At 45.0% G+C, this 20,236-nt stretch overlaps 1 protein-coding gene across 2 annotated transcripts in view; it reads left to right on the forward strand.

Moving 5' to 3' along the window:
• The first annotated feature begins 10,555 nt into the window (after positions 1–10,555).
• Positions 10,556–20,236, forward strand: part of HCN4 (hyperpolarization activated cyclic nucleotide gated potassium channel 4) — a 100,186-nt gene continuing 90,505 nt past the window's right edge. For both annotated transcript variants that reach the window (XM_035566732.1, XM_035566733.1), the window contains exon 1: positions 10,556–11,259. In XM_035566732.1, the coding sequence (XP_035422625.1) occupies positions 10,556–11,259 (704 nt within the window). The remainder of the gene's footprint in view (positions 11,260–20,236) is intronic.

Genomic DNA, 20,236 nt, shown 5'->3' on the forward strand with positions numbered 1-20,236 from the left:
CATGAGAGCAGCTCTGATAGCACCTCTTGTAGAGCAGGGAGTGTGTGGTTGAGGGCTACATGTTCTGGCTAGCTTAGACTAATAAATCTGCCTCTTGTGAAAAGCTAGAGAAGTCTTCAGACTACTCAAAGTCCCAGGAAGATGTTTTAACAAGTTCTGTGTCAGCCCTAGGCTTGATGGTAAGATCAAGTCCTTTTGAATCTCATATTCTTTAGGTCTCACAGCAAGACTTAGTCTTCTCTATTTATTCCACTCCAGTCTTCTCCCTGCTAGAAAAAGTTAAGCATTCTCTAGTACTGAAAAGTGTGGGTGGCAAACACCTGATCTGAACCTTTTCCCCTGCAGAGATGTTTGAATTTAAAAAAGCGACAAGAAAATCGCAAGCTTTCCCTCCATTACTCATGAACAGGGAAAAAAATGAGTATTTTTATAGCCACACATTTCTAAATAAATCCTGTCACCTAATCCTGTTAAGTGAAACCTGCAAATCCAAGGAAGTGGAAGTCTGTTGCTCCACTGAAACAGGGATTTGTGAAAGGCTTTGCAGAACGGTGAAAAACAAAGAATTAACAAGCAGAGAAGTGGCTAATAATATATACAATTTTTCCTTCAGCAGACTTTGAACAGCAGCTTGTCAAGCACCCACTATGACATGAAGTTGCTTAAAAAGAGGGAAGTGGTATTTGTTGTTTTTGTTCTTTAACCTGAAGTGCTTCCTCTGGGGTAAAGTATGCACTGAGATGTCTCCAGCTTCAGAAAGCTGTTTAATCTGACATCCTTCTGTAAGAGTAGGAGGAGAAAATGATTGTGGTGTCTAGGTCTGCTTTACTAAGCTACTTTATATCTATACACACACAGTTCTCTTTGCCGCAGTAGTGAACAGAAGCAGCAAGCAGAAATGGGTAAGTTTTGCTAGTAACTTTGGGCTGGACACAGTAGGAGCACATATAACCTGGGAAGCAGACAGATTCCCTATGTGACTGCAGGCAGTTTTGTAATGCCAGTCTCAGTGACAGATTATAGGTGCTTAAAGGTTGTGTACTGCAGCCTGCAACTCCTGGGGGCCTGTCCAAGCCTGGGGCAACCCCAAACTTTGCAGCCCCATGCGCTGGTGGCTCCGCAGGGCTGCTGCTGAGCAGGGAGCGACCTAGCCATGGGGGAACACTGACAAATCAAGTTGCCACAATTCACTTCTCCCCATCATCTCATCGCAGTTCAGGTATGTGCAGGCCTGTGTACACCTTCACATCTTCTAGAACTCTGTCAGAGTTTTAAGCTTTTTATTTTTAATATACAAAAAGATAGAGCAGGCTTCACTCTTTTACCCAAAACGGCAGCCAGTGAAGCAAACACCACTTTCCTGTTACCCTACTATCCCATGGGAGGTGCCTGTGAAGTTGTTCCACTGAGCAGAAGAAGATTTAAGATTCCATCAGTGGGTAGGAGAGCACAGAGGGGAATCTGATTCTGTCAGCTAACAGCTATGGGGAGAATCAGGAAAGCCTGACTTCTGGTCCCTGTTCCCAGGAATGTTTTCACAAATCGCAAGGGAAAAGGCATTGCCCAAGAAGTAGAGAGAGACCAGGAAGCAGCGTCTAGAACTGCTCTGTGTGCCATGCCCGTGCATCAGACAGTGCAGAGCAGTAATGTTAGATGCAGTGTGAAGTTTTCTCATTGATTTCGCTGAAAAAAGCTTCAGCATTCAGAGATAGAGCCAGGTGAGTGGGATGCCTCCCCCTCACAAAAACACACACACAAACACAAGGCTACCATCCTCTGAGACAAATTTATACAATGATGAACTGATATTTTCAAGGCAATGGCCTCAGGTGTCTACAGAGCTTTGTTTAAACTCTTACACAAAGGTCAACCAAGTGTTGAAAACAAATGAAAGCACCGGCCGTGGAAATTAATCAATGGGGATTCCTGGGCAGACTGCTAGAACTCTGCCCGAACGGCGGCAAACACAGCCCTGCAGCTCAGCTCCAGCAGCATCTGAGCCTTTGACATTGCTTCAGCTGGGCCAGCCTGTGGGGCACTGTGGAAACTAAAACCTCCATTAGTTCTGTGTGCCTGAGAATAAGGGGTACGCCTGTGTGATGGGTATTAGCACAAGAACATAGAGCCTGAATAGGTGTCGCTGGCAACAAGCACCCAGGGAAGGAGAGGCACAGAAAGCAAAATCCCCAATGAACCTTCTGGGTTTCTTGGGTATTTCATCTCTGTCAGGTGTACAGCACTTGTGTTTCCTTCTGTTAGGAAGTTCAGATCTCATTATTAGCAACTTGGGTGGCGTTGTCCCAAAACTGGGTTCTTTGCCCAGTGCACAATGACCCGAGTGGCACATTGAGTCCGGATACTTGTTTATTTTGTGTCTGCACCAAGATGGGTGCTAGGTGGTAGCCCCACAAAGCTAGCACACCTTTCGATGCCGCAAATACATCTTTATACGCATTGATTATACACAAACCTCCTAAAATTGGTGGTTAAATGAGCACGACAACTTCCAATTGGGGATTCCCTGTCTCGCCTCAGCTTAACGGCCCTGTGACACTTTAATTCACTGCACATGCTCCATGAGGAGTGGGCTTAAGGTGGGGAAGGGGCTATTTCTGACCAGGAGGTGTGGTTTTCAGATGTAAATGGGGATAGCTCACCCAAAGTTTGATCAACAGGCTCTCTGAGCTCTTTGGGACTTCTTATGGAATGCTCCCCTTTTTCCCCATTCTTAGAGCCAGGGTATCTGTGATTGAATATTTAGAGCCAAATCTTCTGTGATTGACCTTTGATCATGCCTCATACCTCCTTCTCTGTGAAATTCCTCTAGCTCTTACTTCTACAACAGTACACTGGTTCCTGAAATACCATTTAGAATAGGGAACAGGAAAAGTATTTTTTTTTCTTCTTCTACACATACGCCCTTCTTGTTCTCAAAACCAATGGGTAAACATAAGGTCTTCAGAATGTCATCTTAGTTGGCTGACAACAAGAACGACCATGAAGAAGTTTGGAATGGAAGTTCAGACCCTCCGTAATGGTAGCGTTGAAGCACAACTTGAACATACAGAAAAGCAAATACAATGCAGGCAGCTCTCACCCTGCCCTCTTTCCCTGTTCATAGTTTCTTCTCTTCCTTTAGATCCACCCTTCTCCATCTGCTTTTTTTCCCTGCTCTAGCTCCTCTCAGCAAAGCCCTCTCTGAAACAGAAACAGCAAAAAGGAAATGCACAGCACTGAACTGGCATTTGGAGAGCACAAGATTGTTTGCTCTGCTGCTGTGTTCTGTTCTTCTGTTTAGACTGGGACTGGGTTACCTTCCTCTGCTGTAGCTCTGAGATCAACAGAATTTTCTAGATGCTTCAGTAACACTTAAAATTAAACAAAAGTAACAAATGACAGAAAGGGGTGCAAATGGACTTGGCGTGCTTTTTTGATCCAGAATTGAGGTAAAAGCTTGATTAGCACAAACACAAATGTGCCCATGTAGGCGCAGGCATATGCAAACTCAGGAAATAATCTCAAGCTTTAGGATAACCATGAGATCTTTCTGGTGTTGAGTGGGTTACGTGCGGTATCACTGAAGGGCTGGTTTCTAAAAGCAGAGCCCAGAGAGAGGAGGCCTTTATTTTAATCTCACAGAATTAAGTGCAGCTTTACCAGCTGATGCCTCTTCCCTCTCCTCTGTTTATCTACTGGCTCACCGGGGCACTCAGCATCGCAGGCAGTTGCAGACACTGCTGCTGAGCAACAGATGTGGTGGTGGCCCAAATCACTCTTCTCTTGCAAGATAATGGAAACATCTTGAGGACTCAGGCTGGCCTGACCTGGTTGCTTGTTTGTAGAGGATGTACTCATGCCAGGAAGGAATGAATCGCAGGCAGAAATGCCGTATCTCCCTTCCATTTGGCCTTGTTTTTATTGGCAGTGACATTCTATTCCTATAAAATTACTGAGTGGGAGGGGTAACCACCTAAAATGGGCCCTCTGGGGGCAGCAGCCTGAGGAGGGGTATCTATGGCAGGGGTGATGACCAGGTGGGATCCTCTGCTTGAAGCTCTTCTGCTGCCATATTGCTTAGATATGCTGGCTAAGCTTGTTTTTGTAATTTTGCTGTCTTCAGGAGTTCAGAAATCATGAATAAGCATTAAAATGTTTAGCTTTTTCCCCCAAAATCATGAAATGAATGGCTTTTAGCTGTCCACCTAAGGAAACAAAGCTTATACAGTCATGCTTTATATCCATCAGTCTGTCAGTTCCCTCCTAGTAGTATTTCAACGTGTTAATGATTTAAAACACGTTAACAGAGGGATTTTGTCTCAGAGGGAGTATCTTTCTATGTATTTGTGGAAGTAGATAACTGGAGTAAGGAGAGAATTCCTATTGTGTCCCACTGAGAACAGGAGTTATAGGGTCATAAAATTACATGATAATGTTGCTTGGAAGGGACCTGTGAGGGCTCAAAGGGCCTTCTGCTGCAGCCTGCATGCCAGGCTCAATAAATTACATTTCCTCAATCACGGAGGAAAAGTTTGGGCTGAATCCTGCAGTCATGTGGGAGACTGCAGACACAACACATGAATCTATGGGACATTTCTTTCATAACCATTCTGCTTACAGAGCAATTTATTTCTAATTAGCAGACAGTCTCTTATTTAAAATTTTTAAATTCTCTGCCCGTCTTCAGCAATTTGCCGCAGGGAGGCATCGTTAAGGTAGGTTCATAAAAACAATGAGGGAGAGCAGTGTGCATGTCCAACAGGTGGTACAGGTGTGAAACTGGTTTGCAGTTGCATCAACAATGTGATGTTGAGCTGGTTTGAGGTGCTCACTGAGGAAGAGGAAGTGTTAAAAAGTCTGGCCTTCCCAAAGTTGGGTGCTGCCATTACTGTTATTGGAGACAGTAGCACATTTCCCATCAAATCCAGCCCTGTGTGATAATCAAAAATAGTACAGTTCATGTGGACAGAAGATACATCGGCGGGGAGAGGCTCATGAAGAGGGATCCATTATTCTTTGTGAAGCTGCGGCTCATTAAACGCTGGTGAAAGGCGCTATTTTGAGAAAGCGTCGTTTGATAGTCACTGAACGGATCCAGTTTGAGCAAACCTCCCCATGCTGTTTCAACCCTCTTCTCAATAATTCCAGATAAGGGTAGAAAAATAAGCTGGTTCTCAGTATTTTAACAGGAATTTGATGGAATATACATTTGGAAAGCAAATGTTATTGAAGTCCAAGATACAAGCTTAGTATGAACATTTCAGCGTGGACATTGCAAAACTCATTTATAGGGTTTAGACCACAATGCAGATACTCCATAAATTAAGTAACTGTGACAAAATCATATAGTTACTCTGACCTCAGCAGCTTCCCAGAGCCTGTGTAATTTCTCTTCCTCATGGCTTCACACCTGGTTACTTGTCCCTAAGTTTTCTGCTCGGGGAGTATTACAGGTTGGGTAGCAAGATGCTCTTGCTAATCAATCTGTGTGTAGCTGTGATTTTTAGCTATTTCTTTCAGGGAGGATTTTCAACCTTTACAGAAGTTCTAAACATCCTGAAAATCCTGAGGGTTTATTTTTTTGCATAGTCTGTGACTTATTTTCACAGATAGCAGAATGACTGATTTTTTTTGGATAACATTTCCTTTTTTGCAGTGGCAAAGCTGTTTGCTAGTTACGAGCACATTGCCAACAACCCCCTGGAAATACACGTCCCAGACAAGTGCTCCTATTTTGCTGTGCTTATAAGGATGAAGAGGGTGGGATTACTCCAGGTTTATTCATCAATGGAAGCTGGACAGAAAATAGCTTTCCAAATACTTCTGACACAAGCTTTTCTTTTGTACCTCTGCTGCTGCTGCTGTCTCTCTGTGCCAGCTCCACAGTCCATTGTTGTTAGAGATCTGTTTAGTACCTCTCTGCTCCCACTAATGGACATGGAACTGTTCTTTCTCCCAACGCAACCCAGTTCTTGTGCAGCACAAGAGGACTTTCTGCTCCCATCCTCACTTCCAGTGCAGTGGAACTCTTCCCTCTCCCCAGAGTCCAGCATCCTGGCATGTATCTCACTTCCCATTGCTCAGCACTTTCTTTATCCTGACCAGATGCTCAGGTGCCTTCTTTGTGCAATAAATAGGTTTCAGCATATGCTCCAGCTGCTCAGTCCCCCACTTCCCGGTTCCTATTGACAGAGCAGTAAGAAAGCAGAGGCTGAATTTCAACGAGCCCAAGTGTGACAGCACGCTTGTGTAAGTGGCAGGGGCGAGGAGGATATAGGATTTATGCATTTATGGTTAATATTTTTGTTATCTTCTAGGTATAATACAAGCTGCAGGGGCAGTGAGTGACTCTACCACTAAAACTCTGAGACAGAACTTTTGTGTTTTGTAGTGTTTAATATTTCATGGATTTTCAAATGCCAGTTATGAGTTAGAAGCTGCCTGCTAGGAACAACATGCAGCCTTGAAGGGACTTGCTCCAGTTCCTCCGATCTATACCACATGTTAATTAACTCCTTTATTATCTGAGAAGCCAAGGGTTCAAGGATGATGCCTGAAACTCTCACCCAAGCAGAGCTAGTCCTAGCAGGCCAGCATGCAGAAAGCTTGCACTGCTGCTTCCTGTACTCTGAGCAAGAGGATACCAGTTTTTATGGCTCTCAGTCTGTTCTTGTATAATCCTGAGCTCAGTAGGAACCTGATTTTTCACATTTGCATTGCAGCACTGTATTTTTATTAAAGTAGCATCACATATATATGTACATAAAGTTGACAAAATCCCCTAAGAAACAAGCAAATCTTCGGCTGTTTCACCTGCATTCTCCCTACTAAATCAGCTCCCTTTGTATCTCTGCCAGGTCTTGGAGCAGCATCTGATAAATACTGTTAAAAAAAGAGATAATTTTCCTCAAAAAGAGCTTTCCTTTTTTCTGGTAGGTGTCTTCTCTATACCCCCTTTGAGTATTCTGTGCAGCCAATGATAGGCAAGGCTTAGCCCAGCAACAGTCACAGCTTTTCTGAAATGTTCTAAAATGTGCCTATAAAGGCCCATTGCTAACGTGGAAAGCACTGCCATAACGCCAATAGTAAATAATGTCCATGATGGTAGCTTCATACCATTAGACAAGAATAATTCCCAGCCTCCTGCACTTAATTCTTGGAAGGCTCTCAAATAAAATACCATTACTTTGAAGTTCTCTGGATACCAAATTGTCATTACATTTTAAGGACTTTGAAACTTCCTCTGAGTTTGGTACCTGGGAATCCTGGAGCCAAGGTTTAGAAGTGTTTAGGAACCCACGCTTGCAGACAGAGCTACACAGGAATTCGCATTCTGGTTTTTAGCATTTTGGGCTATATGCTCGACAAGGCCTAGATTCGATGCAGCACTTACATTCTCCTTTCAGGTTAAGCATTTTTTTCAGAATGGGACTAAGATATTAAAGTGACGTGCTCAAGAAATTGCTTCAAAGCAGGTGTGATACTGAAGAGAAGCTTAATGCTTTACAAATAGTTGTAAAGATAACAAACGTGGTCCCAAACCAGTAATTTTAAAACCTTCTCTGTAACTGAGGAATCATATGCCTTGTGTATGGGCTGGACACTGGCGACCGGGGCAGTGCTAGCCAGAGGTCTAAGCACGGGGACATCTGCATGCTTCTGTCACTGTGCAGCAGTGTGCCAGGCAGCCTGACTCAGTCTTTGCACCTGATAATTTCCTTTCTTAGCTACGAAAATGATAAAGGAGCATTCTGCTGCCTGGATGCTCTGTTGTGTTCTCTCCCCACTTCAAGGCTGTAAGAGAATCTTATATGTGTCATCAAATAAGGCAGCATTCAGAGAATAATCCCAGAAAGACCAGGAAAAAAAGAGCATGGGTATTTTCCGAGCCTGCTAGAATACCTATAGCTGAAGGAAGGTGAACAGCTTGATTCCTTGAGCACGTCCTTTATTGCTCTGTCATTCTCTGGGAACATTAGGGACTGTGTTTAAGAAGCTGCATCAGTTTCAGATGTTATGCACCTCATTAATCAAAACAGCTCATTTTGGAAGGCAGTTGATTGCAGCTTAGGCACAGAAGTGCTTACACCTCAGCATCCCTTAGTGCCTAGAGAAGGAAGAAAGTAGGAGAAAAAGACCTTTACTGCTATCACTGGCTTAGTTCACATTATCTAATCTACGGCAGTGTTTGAAAATCGAGATTTATTTCCCTAGAAAAAGCTTGTTCTACCAGAAGTTGCGATGAAAAGAATAAAACTAAATAATACTTGCACCAGGTAGCTTCTCTGCAGAGTATTTCAAATGAGTCACAGCCCATCCAGGTTGTGCCAGGAGGTGGGAGGAGAAGAGGAGCAGGTGAATGCTTTGGAGAAAGGATTGGAGAGCAGGCAAACAAAGATGAAGAAGCATGTGCTGTCTGTGTGCATGGTGAAGTCACTGCTGATGGCTGCGTTTCCTTGAAGTAAGAGCTTTAAGTACCATCCTGCTGCTTTAAATGGCAGAGTTATCTTAGGCCTGTGACAAGTGACTCCTAGGGGGAAAGGTGAACATTTGCTTATGGAAGCAGAAGCACAGCGATTCTCAGGGAACTGGTGAGGATTTCCTCACTGCTTGCAGTGGGCATTGGCTGCGTGCGTTTAGCCTCCCTGCCTGTCTGCAGAGTTCACGTGGTTTCCTTTTTCTGGGAGGTATGATTTTAACTATATAAAACAACAAACATTCTAGAAAGCCACAGATACTGAGTCTGTGCAAAAATATCTGCAAGCAGCCTCTTACATGGCTAAACGGATTCTTAATTTAACTCCACTGGTTTCAAAGGCTTTACATTAGAAAATAATTGGAACTGGTTTATCAGTCTAAGAGCTTCATAAGCATAGTGGAATAAACAGCCGTTCCCAAGGAAGGGAAGGGCAGGGCAGGGCTGATTGCCACCTTTTTTCTTCCTTTTCTGAGGAAAAAAAAAAAAAAGGGAAAAAGAAAAAAAAAAGGAAAAAGAAAAAAAAAAAAAGGTAGGCAAAAGCCTGATTTAAGCTTTTTTCTACGGCTTTGGCCTCTGTGTTACATGAGGTGCCTCATGGCCATCAGCGAAAGGAAGGGAGGATTCCTACCCCGAGCTGTTCTCCGGCAGGAAAGCGCTGACTCAGGTGCCCAGCGAAGTGGGCTTCCCCGCGGTGCAGGGAGAGCCCACGCATCCCACACGCGTCTTTGCCATCCCGGTCCAGCCTCCCTCGTTCCGGTAGGGGAGCTCTCCGAGATGCAGCCTGCTGTTTTTTGAATGACTTCTACGGATCCAACCCCTCAGGGAGAAATAGTAGCATTTGGCATGTCTAACGGGAAGCAAGGCAGCAAAGGAAAAGAACCTTCCAAACCTTTCTTCGGTAAAAAACACAATGGGGTTCCCAGCAGGCAAACTTGTGCCAGAACAGACAGGCACTCCCCAAGCCCCTGCTTTGCATGCAAGTGAGATTTTCAAGGTGAACCGGTATTTCTTCCTTTAGATTTGGATTTGCCCCCGCCCCCCCCCCCGCCCCGTGTCTTCACCAGAAAACCTGCAGCCAAGCAGCTGCAACTCCAGAAGGAGACAAGGATCGCCAGCATCTAAGAGAAAAAGGAATCTTCTTTGCTCCTATTATTTTTATGATGCTGCTATTTTTAAATTTACAGCTGCCCGGTAGGTTTTGCTGCTAAACCAAGGATGGCATTAAGCCGGGCGCTCCCTCAGCTACAGCCAAGCCGCGGCTGACTCCTGGTGAGCGGCAGGAGCCCCGCAGTGCCCAGGCGCCGTGGATGTTGCAGCCCAGCAGCAGCAGCAGCGTTGCGGCGTGCCTCTTGCCACACACACCCTTGGCAGCCAGACGTTGCCCTTTTAAGAAGCCCGGGTGCTGGCTCAGGTAGGCAGAGCCTGTGTGCAGTAGTCGCTCCTATGGCAACCCAATAGAATGGGATCGCTTCATGAATATTCCCAGGAGCCGGGGCTGCATGAGGAATAAGTGATGACAGTGATGTAAGCAAGCAGTGGCTGCTGCAGGTTGCAGTTCATTGTGTTATTGGCCGGCAGGTTGAGGAGTTTGAGGCACCCAGGCTTGCGCTTCGCTTTTCGGATGATGTCTGCCCGCCGGGAGACACTGCACATTTGCATCTCGAAGCCAACATGGCAAGGCGGCTGCTGCTGCTGCCGCCCTCCCTCGCCTTCCAGCCAGAAGTGTGTGGCTCTCCTCTAGACTTCTTGCCCAGTGCTCTGGATCTGAGCAGACAGGGATTGCAGTAACACTCACCAAGGGGAGGCAAGCAGCAAGTAGCCAAATCGGGACAAGGGAGGAGAGGGGGGGGCTTTTTTGCCTTCCCTCTTTTTTTTTCCTTCCGTTCTGGATGCAGAGCCCATGCGTTGATGCGGAGCCTGTGGATGCCACAGTCTGGTAAGGAGATGACACGCCAGCCTCTGGTCCCTCCTGCCTCTTGAGCTGGGGGCAGGGGCCTGGGGGCAGCGACGGTTCCCCTCCTTCGGCACAGCCGGGGGGTCTCTCCCCCTCACTGAGCAGCAGCAGCAGCAGCAGCGGCCATGGACAAGCTGCCCCCCTCCATGCGCAAGAGGCTCTACAGCCTGCCCCAGCAGATAGGACCCAAGGCGTCGATCATGGATGAGGAGGAAGACAGCGACAAGGACACCCGGAGGAAAAGCATCAGGCTCAAGCCACTGCCTTCGCCCTCTGCTGGGAGCACCCGGGCACTCGGGGGAGACCCCAGCAGAGGGGGAGACCCTGGCCTCCTGGAGACAGAGGCAAGCAGCAAGGGCGCCAAGACCAGCACCAATGGGGACTGCCGCCGCTTCAAAGGGAGCCTGTCCTCGCTGACCAGCAGGCACCTCCACGACGCGGCTGAGGAGAAGAGGCTGATCGGCGGTGAAGGGGAGCCAGCCTCCCCCGGAGAGGACAAGAGCCCCCCTGGCAGTGGGGAGACGGAGCAGGGACTGCCAGCACCCCCGCCACCGGCATCCCCCCCGGAGTCCCAGCAGCAGCCCCCCCGAGCTTGCTCCTCTACCTCCATCAAAGTGGAAGGAGGTGGAGGGTGCGACCAGATCACCCCAGATGAGGAGCAGAGGCTGGGCCAAGCTGGTTTCATGCAGAGGCAGTTTGGGGCCATGCTCCAGCCGGGGGTCAACAAATTCTCCTTGAGGATGTTTGGCAGCCAGAAGGCCGTGGAGCGGGAGCAGGAAAGGGTTAAGTCTGCCGGGTTCTGGATCATCCATCCCTACAGTGACTTCAGGTACAATCTCCCCTTCCTGGCCCACTCAAAACTGGCCTGCCCCTTCCCCTACCCTGTCCAGCTCAGACCTTTCTGCACAGAACACACACCCAGGGATAACTTTCCTTGCTAATTTCCTAGTCAGAAGAGCTGGAGGACACATCCAAGATCTGCTTCAGTCAAGCAATCTGCAGGTTTCGCTTGTATTTGAGCTTAATTTTAGTGTCCCCATACTACTATTAATTTTAAATTGTGTTTTTAAACTAAGAGATGCCTCTCGCTTCAGCTTTTTATAAGGGAAAGCCTCTCCATAGTCCTGTGTAAATGGGGAAAAACGTTCCCACCTGATGCACAACTCCAGACTAAAAGCACAATGTCTGCTGCTTAACTACTCCTGCATCTCCAGCTCACAACCTGCAGTCTGCCAGTTTAATGTTTCATGTCCCATTTTAATACCTCAAAGTCCTCTCCCTTCTCCTTCCCCAAGAGTTAGGGAATGATGCTGCCACTATTGCTGCTCTGTACAGCTTCTTACCGCAGCATCGCTTGTCAGGAATTGGTATGTGCAGAGGATGATAGCAGCGTTCATTCTGAAGGAACTTAAGACCTTCATAGTCTTACAGACAAAGATCTGCTCTTTTGCATCTGCAGATGCTTATTTGCAAGACTAATTTGGGCAGGGAATAGTTAACATTGTCTTTAGGAGAGTAATGGCTTTCTTTCACTCAGATAGCAACATTGCCATGAAGGTTAATAAAAAAATTAACTTGTAAACAGTAGAACCAATTATTGTATGGTTTCAATCACATAGCTGGGGGGGGGGAGCTGTGTTTAGGCATTTGTGAGTAAAGTATTGTCTACTGCACAGGTGAACTGTCCTCTGCAATACGTATGTAAAGTGCTGCAATCAATAATTAATTACTTAGTGCAATCAATGGCTAAGGGTTACTGCTTCAACTTTAATTACAACTGGCTTACATTTCACATTTAAAAGCACACAGTAGAAGCACGTTATTCAAACATAGCCATCAAATTACGTGATTTTATTGAATTCTTGGACTCTAAAAGAAATGTTGCCTTATTCAGTAAAATATAGTTAGCGAGATAATTGCAGGAAGGAGTTGCAGGAGGGATTTTGGTGCCCAATGACAGAAACCTCTTGGCACTACCTTTTAGGGATTTAACAAGCTTAGAAGGTTCAGGACTGGCACTGAACAGATTCCTGGATACTTGCTTGGATTAACAAACTTTATTAGAAGGCTATGTGAATTGGAAGACTGCACTGTCATTTAAATTCAGCGCAGTCAAGTGTCCCAAGCATAGAGCTGACCGAGCATATGAGGGTTTCCAGTAGCTACATCGTGATGCACAGTCCTTGTAAGTACAATCTTATTCAAACCCAGATTGGAAATAGTATAAAATTGCCTCACTGTTGTGACTGGTCAAGTAATACCTCACAAACACAGAGAAATGTGAGAGTGTTTAGCTCTAGAAAGAACAAACCAATTTCATTCTCTTGGCTACAGAACTTAGTATATTTGCCACAAGCCTAGAGTTAAAAACTAACTGCTGTGCTTTCTTGGATTATTCTAGCAAAGTGCTCTCTGTGTGTTGCATCTTAAAGTAATTTTGGATTTAGTCTCTGGATCATATTTGGATTTATCCTAAAGTAGCCTTCAGTTTGTATATCTTTTATGTATCTGTATAACGGATTTATGCCCTTCTGTCTCTATGGCTGTTTCCAGCACAGAGCCAGACTGGCAAACTTCAGTAGAAGGATTGTGGCAGTAGCTGAGGTAGCCACCTTGCCCAAGGTGAGATGGTCCTAAGAGTTAATTTTTTGAAGATTCCTAGTGAACCAGTGCTTATTCCTTAAAATGGCATAGCAAATTATCAGGCAAGTTTTTATTTGTGAGGTACTTGGCTGTAGGGCCACTCCTAGCCTTACACAAAGGAATGAAATACGCAGGCAAGCTACACTCTCCCAAGCCAGCTGATCATACAGTGTGCTAACACGCAAATGTTCACATGCAGGCAGTTACAGATGTATCCATGTATGACTTGTTAGCATTAAGAACAAAATCCTCTGCAACGTAGCTTTGCATTTCTGTAGAGAAAGCAAAGTTGGATATCTGTGCCCTGGTGCGAGAAATTGTCTGCCTGGTGTCAGATTCCAGGTACGCTGAGAGCTTGCCATTTTGTGTTTCTTCTAAATTGATGCTAGAAGCCGAGCACACAAATATGCGCTTCCTCCCTACTATTATGGATCAGCATCAGATGGGGCAGTGGTATTGATTGTGCAGACAAACATCTGAAGAGGCCGGAAGGAGTTGGATACACTATTGTATGGTCAGTATGTGCATTTTCCAGGGAACTTTGTTCACCCCAGTTTCTAGGTCACTTGCAGCATATCTGTTTGAATGTGACTGCCACTTAGAGAAAATGCGTGGACTTTCATGAAAAATAACCTGTGAACAATGGCGGCATTGAAGGAGAAGAATGGGAGCTTTCCCGGATGCTGTTCGGATTAGGTATTCCCTTCTGCTCTGAGTGCTACCAAAGCATCTCTCTTGGAAACAACTCATATGAATACGAGTAACATTTCTTGACCTCCGAAATGCAGTAGATTGCGCCACAGAGCAGGTATGACCAAGATATTTTCAAGAGCTATATCCTTGGCCCAAAGGACTCCGTTTGCTGCTTTGCAAATTACGCAGTACAAGGCGTGCTTGCTCCTTGCTATAGATGGGTGCAAATCCTAGAGCATTAGGATGCTGTGAGAGGCACGAGTCTCCATTATCTGGCACTTTGCATTGTCACCAAAGCTGTACAGTAGCATTTGGTGTACAAGTTTAAAGTTAATAAATACTCAGCCCCTGATCTTTTTTGCTGTCTTTTTGGAGAAACCAGCTTCACCTCTGAGAGTGAGGTGCGTCTCCAGGTGTTTTGGTAGAGCTCCAGACCTCATGACTTCCGGCTACGTACAGCTCAAGACGTGAACTTTTGAATTGAACACTCTGACCCTAACTAGCAGAGCTCGATTTTGCTGTAAAATTACATTTGTGCAATTCCTCTGACTTCATGGAGTAACTCTCCTTCGTGCTATGTGAGAGGCATTCCGGTTTTAGAATAGAACAGAGGCTTTCATCATTGTCTCATTAAATTATCATTTTAGCATCTAATATAGCTAATTCCAGTGGCAAATCTATGACCCTCAAAGAGTAAAGCAAATTAATATAGATTAAGGCTCTGTTGATTTCTGCTTTTAGTCCATTGTGAGGGGAAAAGACACCGAATGACCTTTATAAAAACCAGACTCAGTGCCACTGAGTACTCATGACTAATGCAGTGGACTAGTTCTGGCAGCGCTTAAAAGGCGTCTTAGCGATTTCTAATGAAAATAAGAGTACTAGCTCCTCTTCCAAGGTTCAGATCTAAGTGCTAGTTACTTGAGTTTATTTGCATCTGTGGTTGATTGCACATCAGTGCAGAACCAATGTGTAGATCAAGATTTATCTGAGGCTCTGAGAGCTTTTTCAGTGGATAGATAGAATTGCAATTTATTGCTTAGAGGAAGCATTGATCTAGTAAAATCGGTGTAATAAAAAAAATTCCAGACAAACAATGATCTATCTAGTCGGAAGTTGAGTGAAGCATATTGGTTGGAGCTGCTCTCCAGAATTGTTTGCAAAACAGTGGAGCATGCTGCTTTTAGAAAGGCCTGAGAACAGATACGCTATCTGAAGGACCAAAATAGTCCAAACAGTGGATGTAAATAGAACTACACATTATTCACTGCCCAGTAATCTATTAACTTCTTCACGGGAAAAAGAAGCTGCTGCTTGCTTGAAAACAATGGAAAATATTCCACTCGGTCCCAACTTGAGATTTTGGATTTTTTCTTTCCACTGTTCTCACTTCCTTGGAATACTTATCTGCAAACAGACCCTTTTGTTCGTTTGCTTCCTCTGTGAGACCCCCACACCTGCTCAGGAGCTGGGGAGATTTATGTGGCACCAAAAGAAATAGATGTGGAGGTGTAATGTGTAAGGTAGGGGAATTTCTGAAGAACAAAATCATTTGCTCCCCTTCGTGCTGGTCCAGACCTCTCAGCAGTGTCAGTCAGACACTTCCCTTGGGGAATCAGTGGGATTTATTAATTATACTACTAAACACTGACCCCAATTGCACTGGCAGGATTGAGCAAAAATGGAAAGGATGCATGCTTCTCTTTTCCACTCTCCTGAACAGAAGTGATTTCCAGAGTGCCTCACGGGGTGCTGCTCTGTCTGTGGAGATTGTTTTCAGTCGTAAGCTTTTTGCTGTTTTGTTAAGAGGGTAAACAATTTGTGAAGCATGCAGCACACTCCTGGCTTTGGCGGTTCACTTAGGTGGGTGTTGGTCTTCCCGCTCTCAGACAATAACTCTTTTCTCTACCTGCTGCCCAGAATGCTGCTGCTTGTGCCTGCCTTCATGCCTCTCCACATTCAAAGGCTGCCCACAGTGGCAAATGCTGATCTTGTGACTTGCCCACTGCTCACATGAAAGTAAAATGAAAGCTAGCCATTGTGTGAGCCTTATGTACTGCAAATTGCAATTCTGGTTCACTGAAACCTCTGCTTGGAGGGAAAGGCAGGGGAAACAACTGCATTAGTAGCAGAGCCTGTGCCAGTCATTAGAAACAAACAAAAAGTGCAAATCAGGCACTGGCTTGGTGGTGGGCAGCTCATATATTTGCCTGTCTTTTCTTGTTTGTGCCGATGGCAGTTGCCTTAAAATCATGTGGGGGCACTGCTAGCTGAGGAAGGGAGATGTTCCTGAAGTCAGATCTTGCTGTCTTTACTGCAGAGAACTTTCCTGCCAATTCCCAGGGCAGTTTTGCTGGAGTTGAACAAGGGAATCCAAGCAGGAATAACATGAGGGATAATCCAAATCCTGCTGAGCAACATGGATTAGGTTTCTGTTGTCTTCAGTGGACTGTGAATCAAGCTGCAGGAGAGGAAATGTGGTTTCCTGACCATGAAGGGGACCAAACTAGTGGTAGCCATGCTTCTCATGTCCTTGGGCGAGTCACCCCAAGCTTCGTGCTCTGACTGTGAAGCAGAGGATAAAAAATCCCGTGCTAGAGGCTTGTTGTGGGGATATAGTTATTTGTAGGAGACATGTTCAGGTACTATAGAGGCAGCATTTGAAAACAGGAAGGTCTCAGTAAATGAAACACCTCAGTGTACCACCATAAGATGTTTTAAGATCATAATCATATAATATTATAGTATTTTCATATTTGTTCACTTGCAGAAAATGAGATCAAATCATATGAATAAATACTAAAGCAAACATGGAGATTTAAGACAATATCATGATTAAGATTTCCTGCACAAACTTAATTCAGACCCTTGGTGCAAATCTCTGCCAATAAATGACCACATTCTCTCTTCCGCAGAAGCCCAGGCCTCATTCAGTGCACACGGGGATGGCTGTTCCTTTGCAAAAAGCTGTTTAAAATTTTACCCATCTCTTGTTGTAAGATAGCATATTTATTTCATCTTATTCAGATCCTAGTATGAAAAAAACAGGGTTTTTTTGATACTTAGGAAATATTCAACTGTAAAAGCAATAAACGATCATTTCTCTTCCTGACACCTTGTCTAGGGAACTAGTACTGTCATCTCCAGTCTGTAGTGAGGTGACAGAGGCTCACAGACAGCAAGGTCAAGAACATGCATTACTTTGGTGTAGTCAACCTGAGGACCCGTTTGCAGAGCGTGTAGCACTCCACAGCATGCCTTACGTTCAGAGCTCAGCCTCTGTGGGTGCCCAGTAAGGAACCGGACATTGCTGTGACCCACAAGACCAGGGCACAGAGGTAGTGGCTGCCTGTTTTAAGAGTATCTGATGCTTTAAGACGAGTGGGACATTTCGGATTTGGACCATTTCTTAGACTTGCTTGGTGAGCAGCCAGTCTGAGAAGGAGGCATGTCGATCCCACCCAAGCCTCTGATGTCTGTTAGTTTGTCTGTTATAGTTTTAAAAAAAAAAAAAAAAGAAAAAAAGAGGAGGGGGTTGTCAAGAATCAAACTCCACAAAACATAGCTGTGAACAGTGACATAGTGTCCTCTTTAATCATCCCCTACAAATATTATTCTAGTTCCAGTTTTGGATTGAGCTATTTGCCTAACACCTCTGCAGGAACTTTTTGGCAGAGACAGAATCTCCAGGGCAGCACTCATCTGCCTTAGCCATCACATCTTGTCCTGCAGTTCCTTATCTCTTTTATTGCAAACCTTTCAGATTGTGCAAGAAATGAGCTCGTATAGAAAATCTCTTCCCCACATGTCTGCCTCAAGCCCTTCCTCTCATCTTGAATGAATTCTGTAGGAAGAACTATTCTGAAACATGTAATGACTGTAATGTAATACATACAGCTAACCTCCGTTCTGCTATTTCATAACCGAAGCTTTTGACTTTGCAGTCTAATTTTAATATAGTGGTTTTGTATAATTGTTAAGGTAAATCAATCCCCATCCTCATCATAATAATGTCCCTGGGTTCGTTAGCAGCGATGGACCTTTGAGAGGATATGCTGCACTGCCCTCTGCTCTCAATTAAGCAATGCCCATAGCAGGCAGTTACAGCAAAGCGGCAATGATGTGCCAGGTTCTTGGGTAGCTCTCCAGGCTTCGAAGGGAAACGTGCTCTGTGTTACAGACTGTTTGTTTTCTCCCCTGTACCCAAGCATGATGCCTTCTGCCCCGCTCCTTCCAATCTGCTGTTTTCCCTACCCCTCACTTTCAGTGTTTGTGTTGCTTATCTCACCACTCCCATCTCCGTTTTCTAGGTTTCTTGTAACATGTTTCTTGTCCAGCCAGTCCTAGGTCCTCATGCCCAGTTTTTCATTTGATTACTCCTTTCCACCTCACCACAGCTTTTAGTAATGCTTCTTCTCCCCCTCCACCCTGGCCCCTTGTCCAATTGCAGTACGTTGTGCTTGGCACTTTATTCAGCCCGGTGTCAGTGGCACTTCTCTCACACCAGTTCCTTCCCTTGCCAGTCTCAGTCCTTATCCCCTTATCCTTCTTTTTTTTTCTTTTTTTTTTTCCAAATGCGTCTCCCCCGCATTTGTTTTCTCTCCTTCTATGTATTTGTAGTTGCGATTATCCCTTGGACTCTTCAGATAAGCTCAGTGTTCTCAGTCCCTGCTTTCCTTCCTGGTTTAACAGTGGTCATTTTGCCTAGTAATTTCAAACCTCTCCACTTTATCCCTTTCTCCATCCTTGGATGCTCTTAGCCCAGCAATGTTTAGACAAACTCTACCCACATTCTTTGTTTTTTTAAATTTGAAACACATCCATCCTTGAAGCCAAGCGTTTCAAACGATGAATTTATGTAGAAGCACAATCTCCACTGCGTAAGTGTGAAACAGATTTTATTTGAGGGAAAAATGTGTTTTCCAGAAGTGTTTATTGGTAGGCGCACACAGAATCGGTGTAGGACGTTTCAGTACTATTATAAGCAGGTAGACTTGGGTTTCCAGCATGGTGTTATTGTGGTTAGGTAACTGCTAGTGCTTTCTGTTGCACTCAGTTTTTTTTTCTGCTGTAGCGGTACTGCTACTGCACTGAAATTCATTTATTATACAGATAAAAGAGTGATCTCTGTCTGGAGATAACACAGTGTCATTTTAGCTTGGAACCATTGAAATTTGTCTTTGTTTCTGATGTGTTATGAGCATCTCATTAGCAAGCCCATGAATCCCTCCATTTGCTCACAAAACCAACTATCTGAGCTCTTATCTCTGCCAGAGCATAGCTTTCGTCCTTTCTCTTATTTTTGAAAGCTCTGTTGGTGCCAAGGAAGTTACAGGTCAATTGAGTTATTGTTGGTTCTAATTGGCACTCTAACAAGCTATTAAATCAATTTACCTACAGATGAATGTCACTCAAAAAGAAGGTGCCAACTCCATTTCTGTCTTTGAGAACTTCAAAAAACCGCATTTTCACCGGTGAGAGCAAGGGAAAGGCCATTCCATAGGGAAGTGGCTTGGTAGAGCACAAGATTTCACCCCAAAATGTTTATGCCACGTGGTCTGTGTTGGGACAAGGTCCAGGCTGTTCCTGTATTCAGGGGGGTGAGGCAATTTCCAGAACTCAAGACCAAGAGAGAGAATTACAAAAGCCCCCAAGTCTGCCGAATGCTGCTCTATCCCTTCCCTGGTTTGTAACAGAGCATGGGGTTGTTTCTGTGTGGAGAGACCTGAGGCCTCTTCTCCTCCCTTGGTGCTTCTCGGTATCCTCATGCGTTCCTGCAGCTGCCGATGCAGGGGCAGCATCCCCAGCCATCCTTCAAACCAGGCAGCATCTGGCTGGCAGCACCATAACCATCTTGGTGAGGCGTGGTATATATCTGCATGAGATTTACTTGCTCCTGTTATAAAAGAGTCAGAGTTATTATGGTGAATAGGGCTGATTTAAGTTCTGTTCAGAAATGTTTATATAACCTCTTTGTCTAGCAGCAATACAGCACTCATTCCTACATTAACTGAGCATTTTGCAGAGGGATGGCTGTAACACAAGGTGCTTTTCAGCCTGCAAGTCAGGAGAGGATTCTTGACCAAGCAGCAAGTTTGTCCTGGGGTCTCCAAACCAGAGCTGCTGTGTATCTGTATATATACTGCTCAGGTATCATTGCTTAAGTGGGCAATTTTTTTGGTGATGTACAAGGCAGATGAGAACGCGGCTTGGCTCTGCGTGGCTCTACAGCTCTGCAGTGCTGACAGCACTAAAACCTGGGTTTTGTCAGCAGACAAAGCAGTTAGGACTCCAGAAATACAGAAGAGAAAGCAGTTGTGTGCTGGGCTAACAAGGTGCTATTACAGAGACCTTTTTCTGCCCCTTTTCCTTGCTGAATGGTTGGCTACCTGGGAAGTCCCTTTACAAATTGAAATTATTCATTCCGTGCAGTATATTCACAGCGGCTGACATCAAAATGGTCACCCCGT

The sequence above is a fragment of the Cygnus atratus genome, chromosome 11 (genome assembly GCF_013377495.2).
Source record: "Cygnus atratus isolate AKBS03 ecotype Queensland, Australia chromosome 11, CAtr_DNAZoo_HiC_assembly, whole genome shotgun sequence".
In the NCBI taxonomy this organism is placed as follows: Eukaryota; Metazoa; Chordata; class Aves; order Anseriformes; family Anatidae; genus Cygnus; species Cygnus atratus.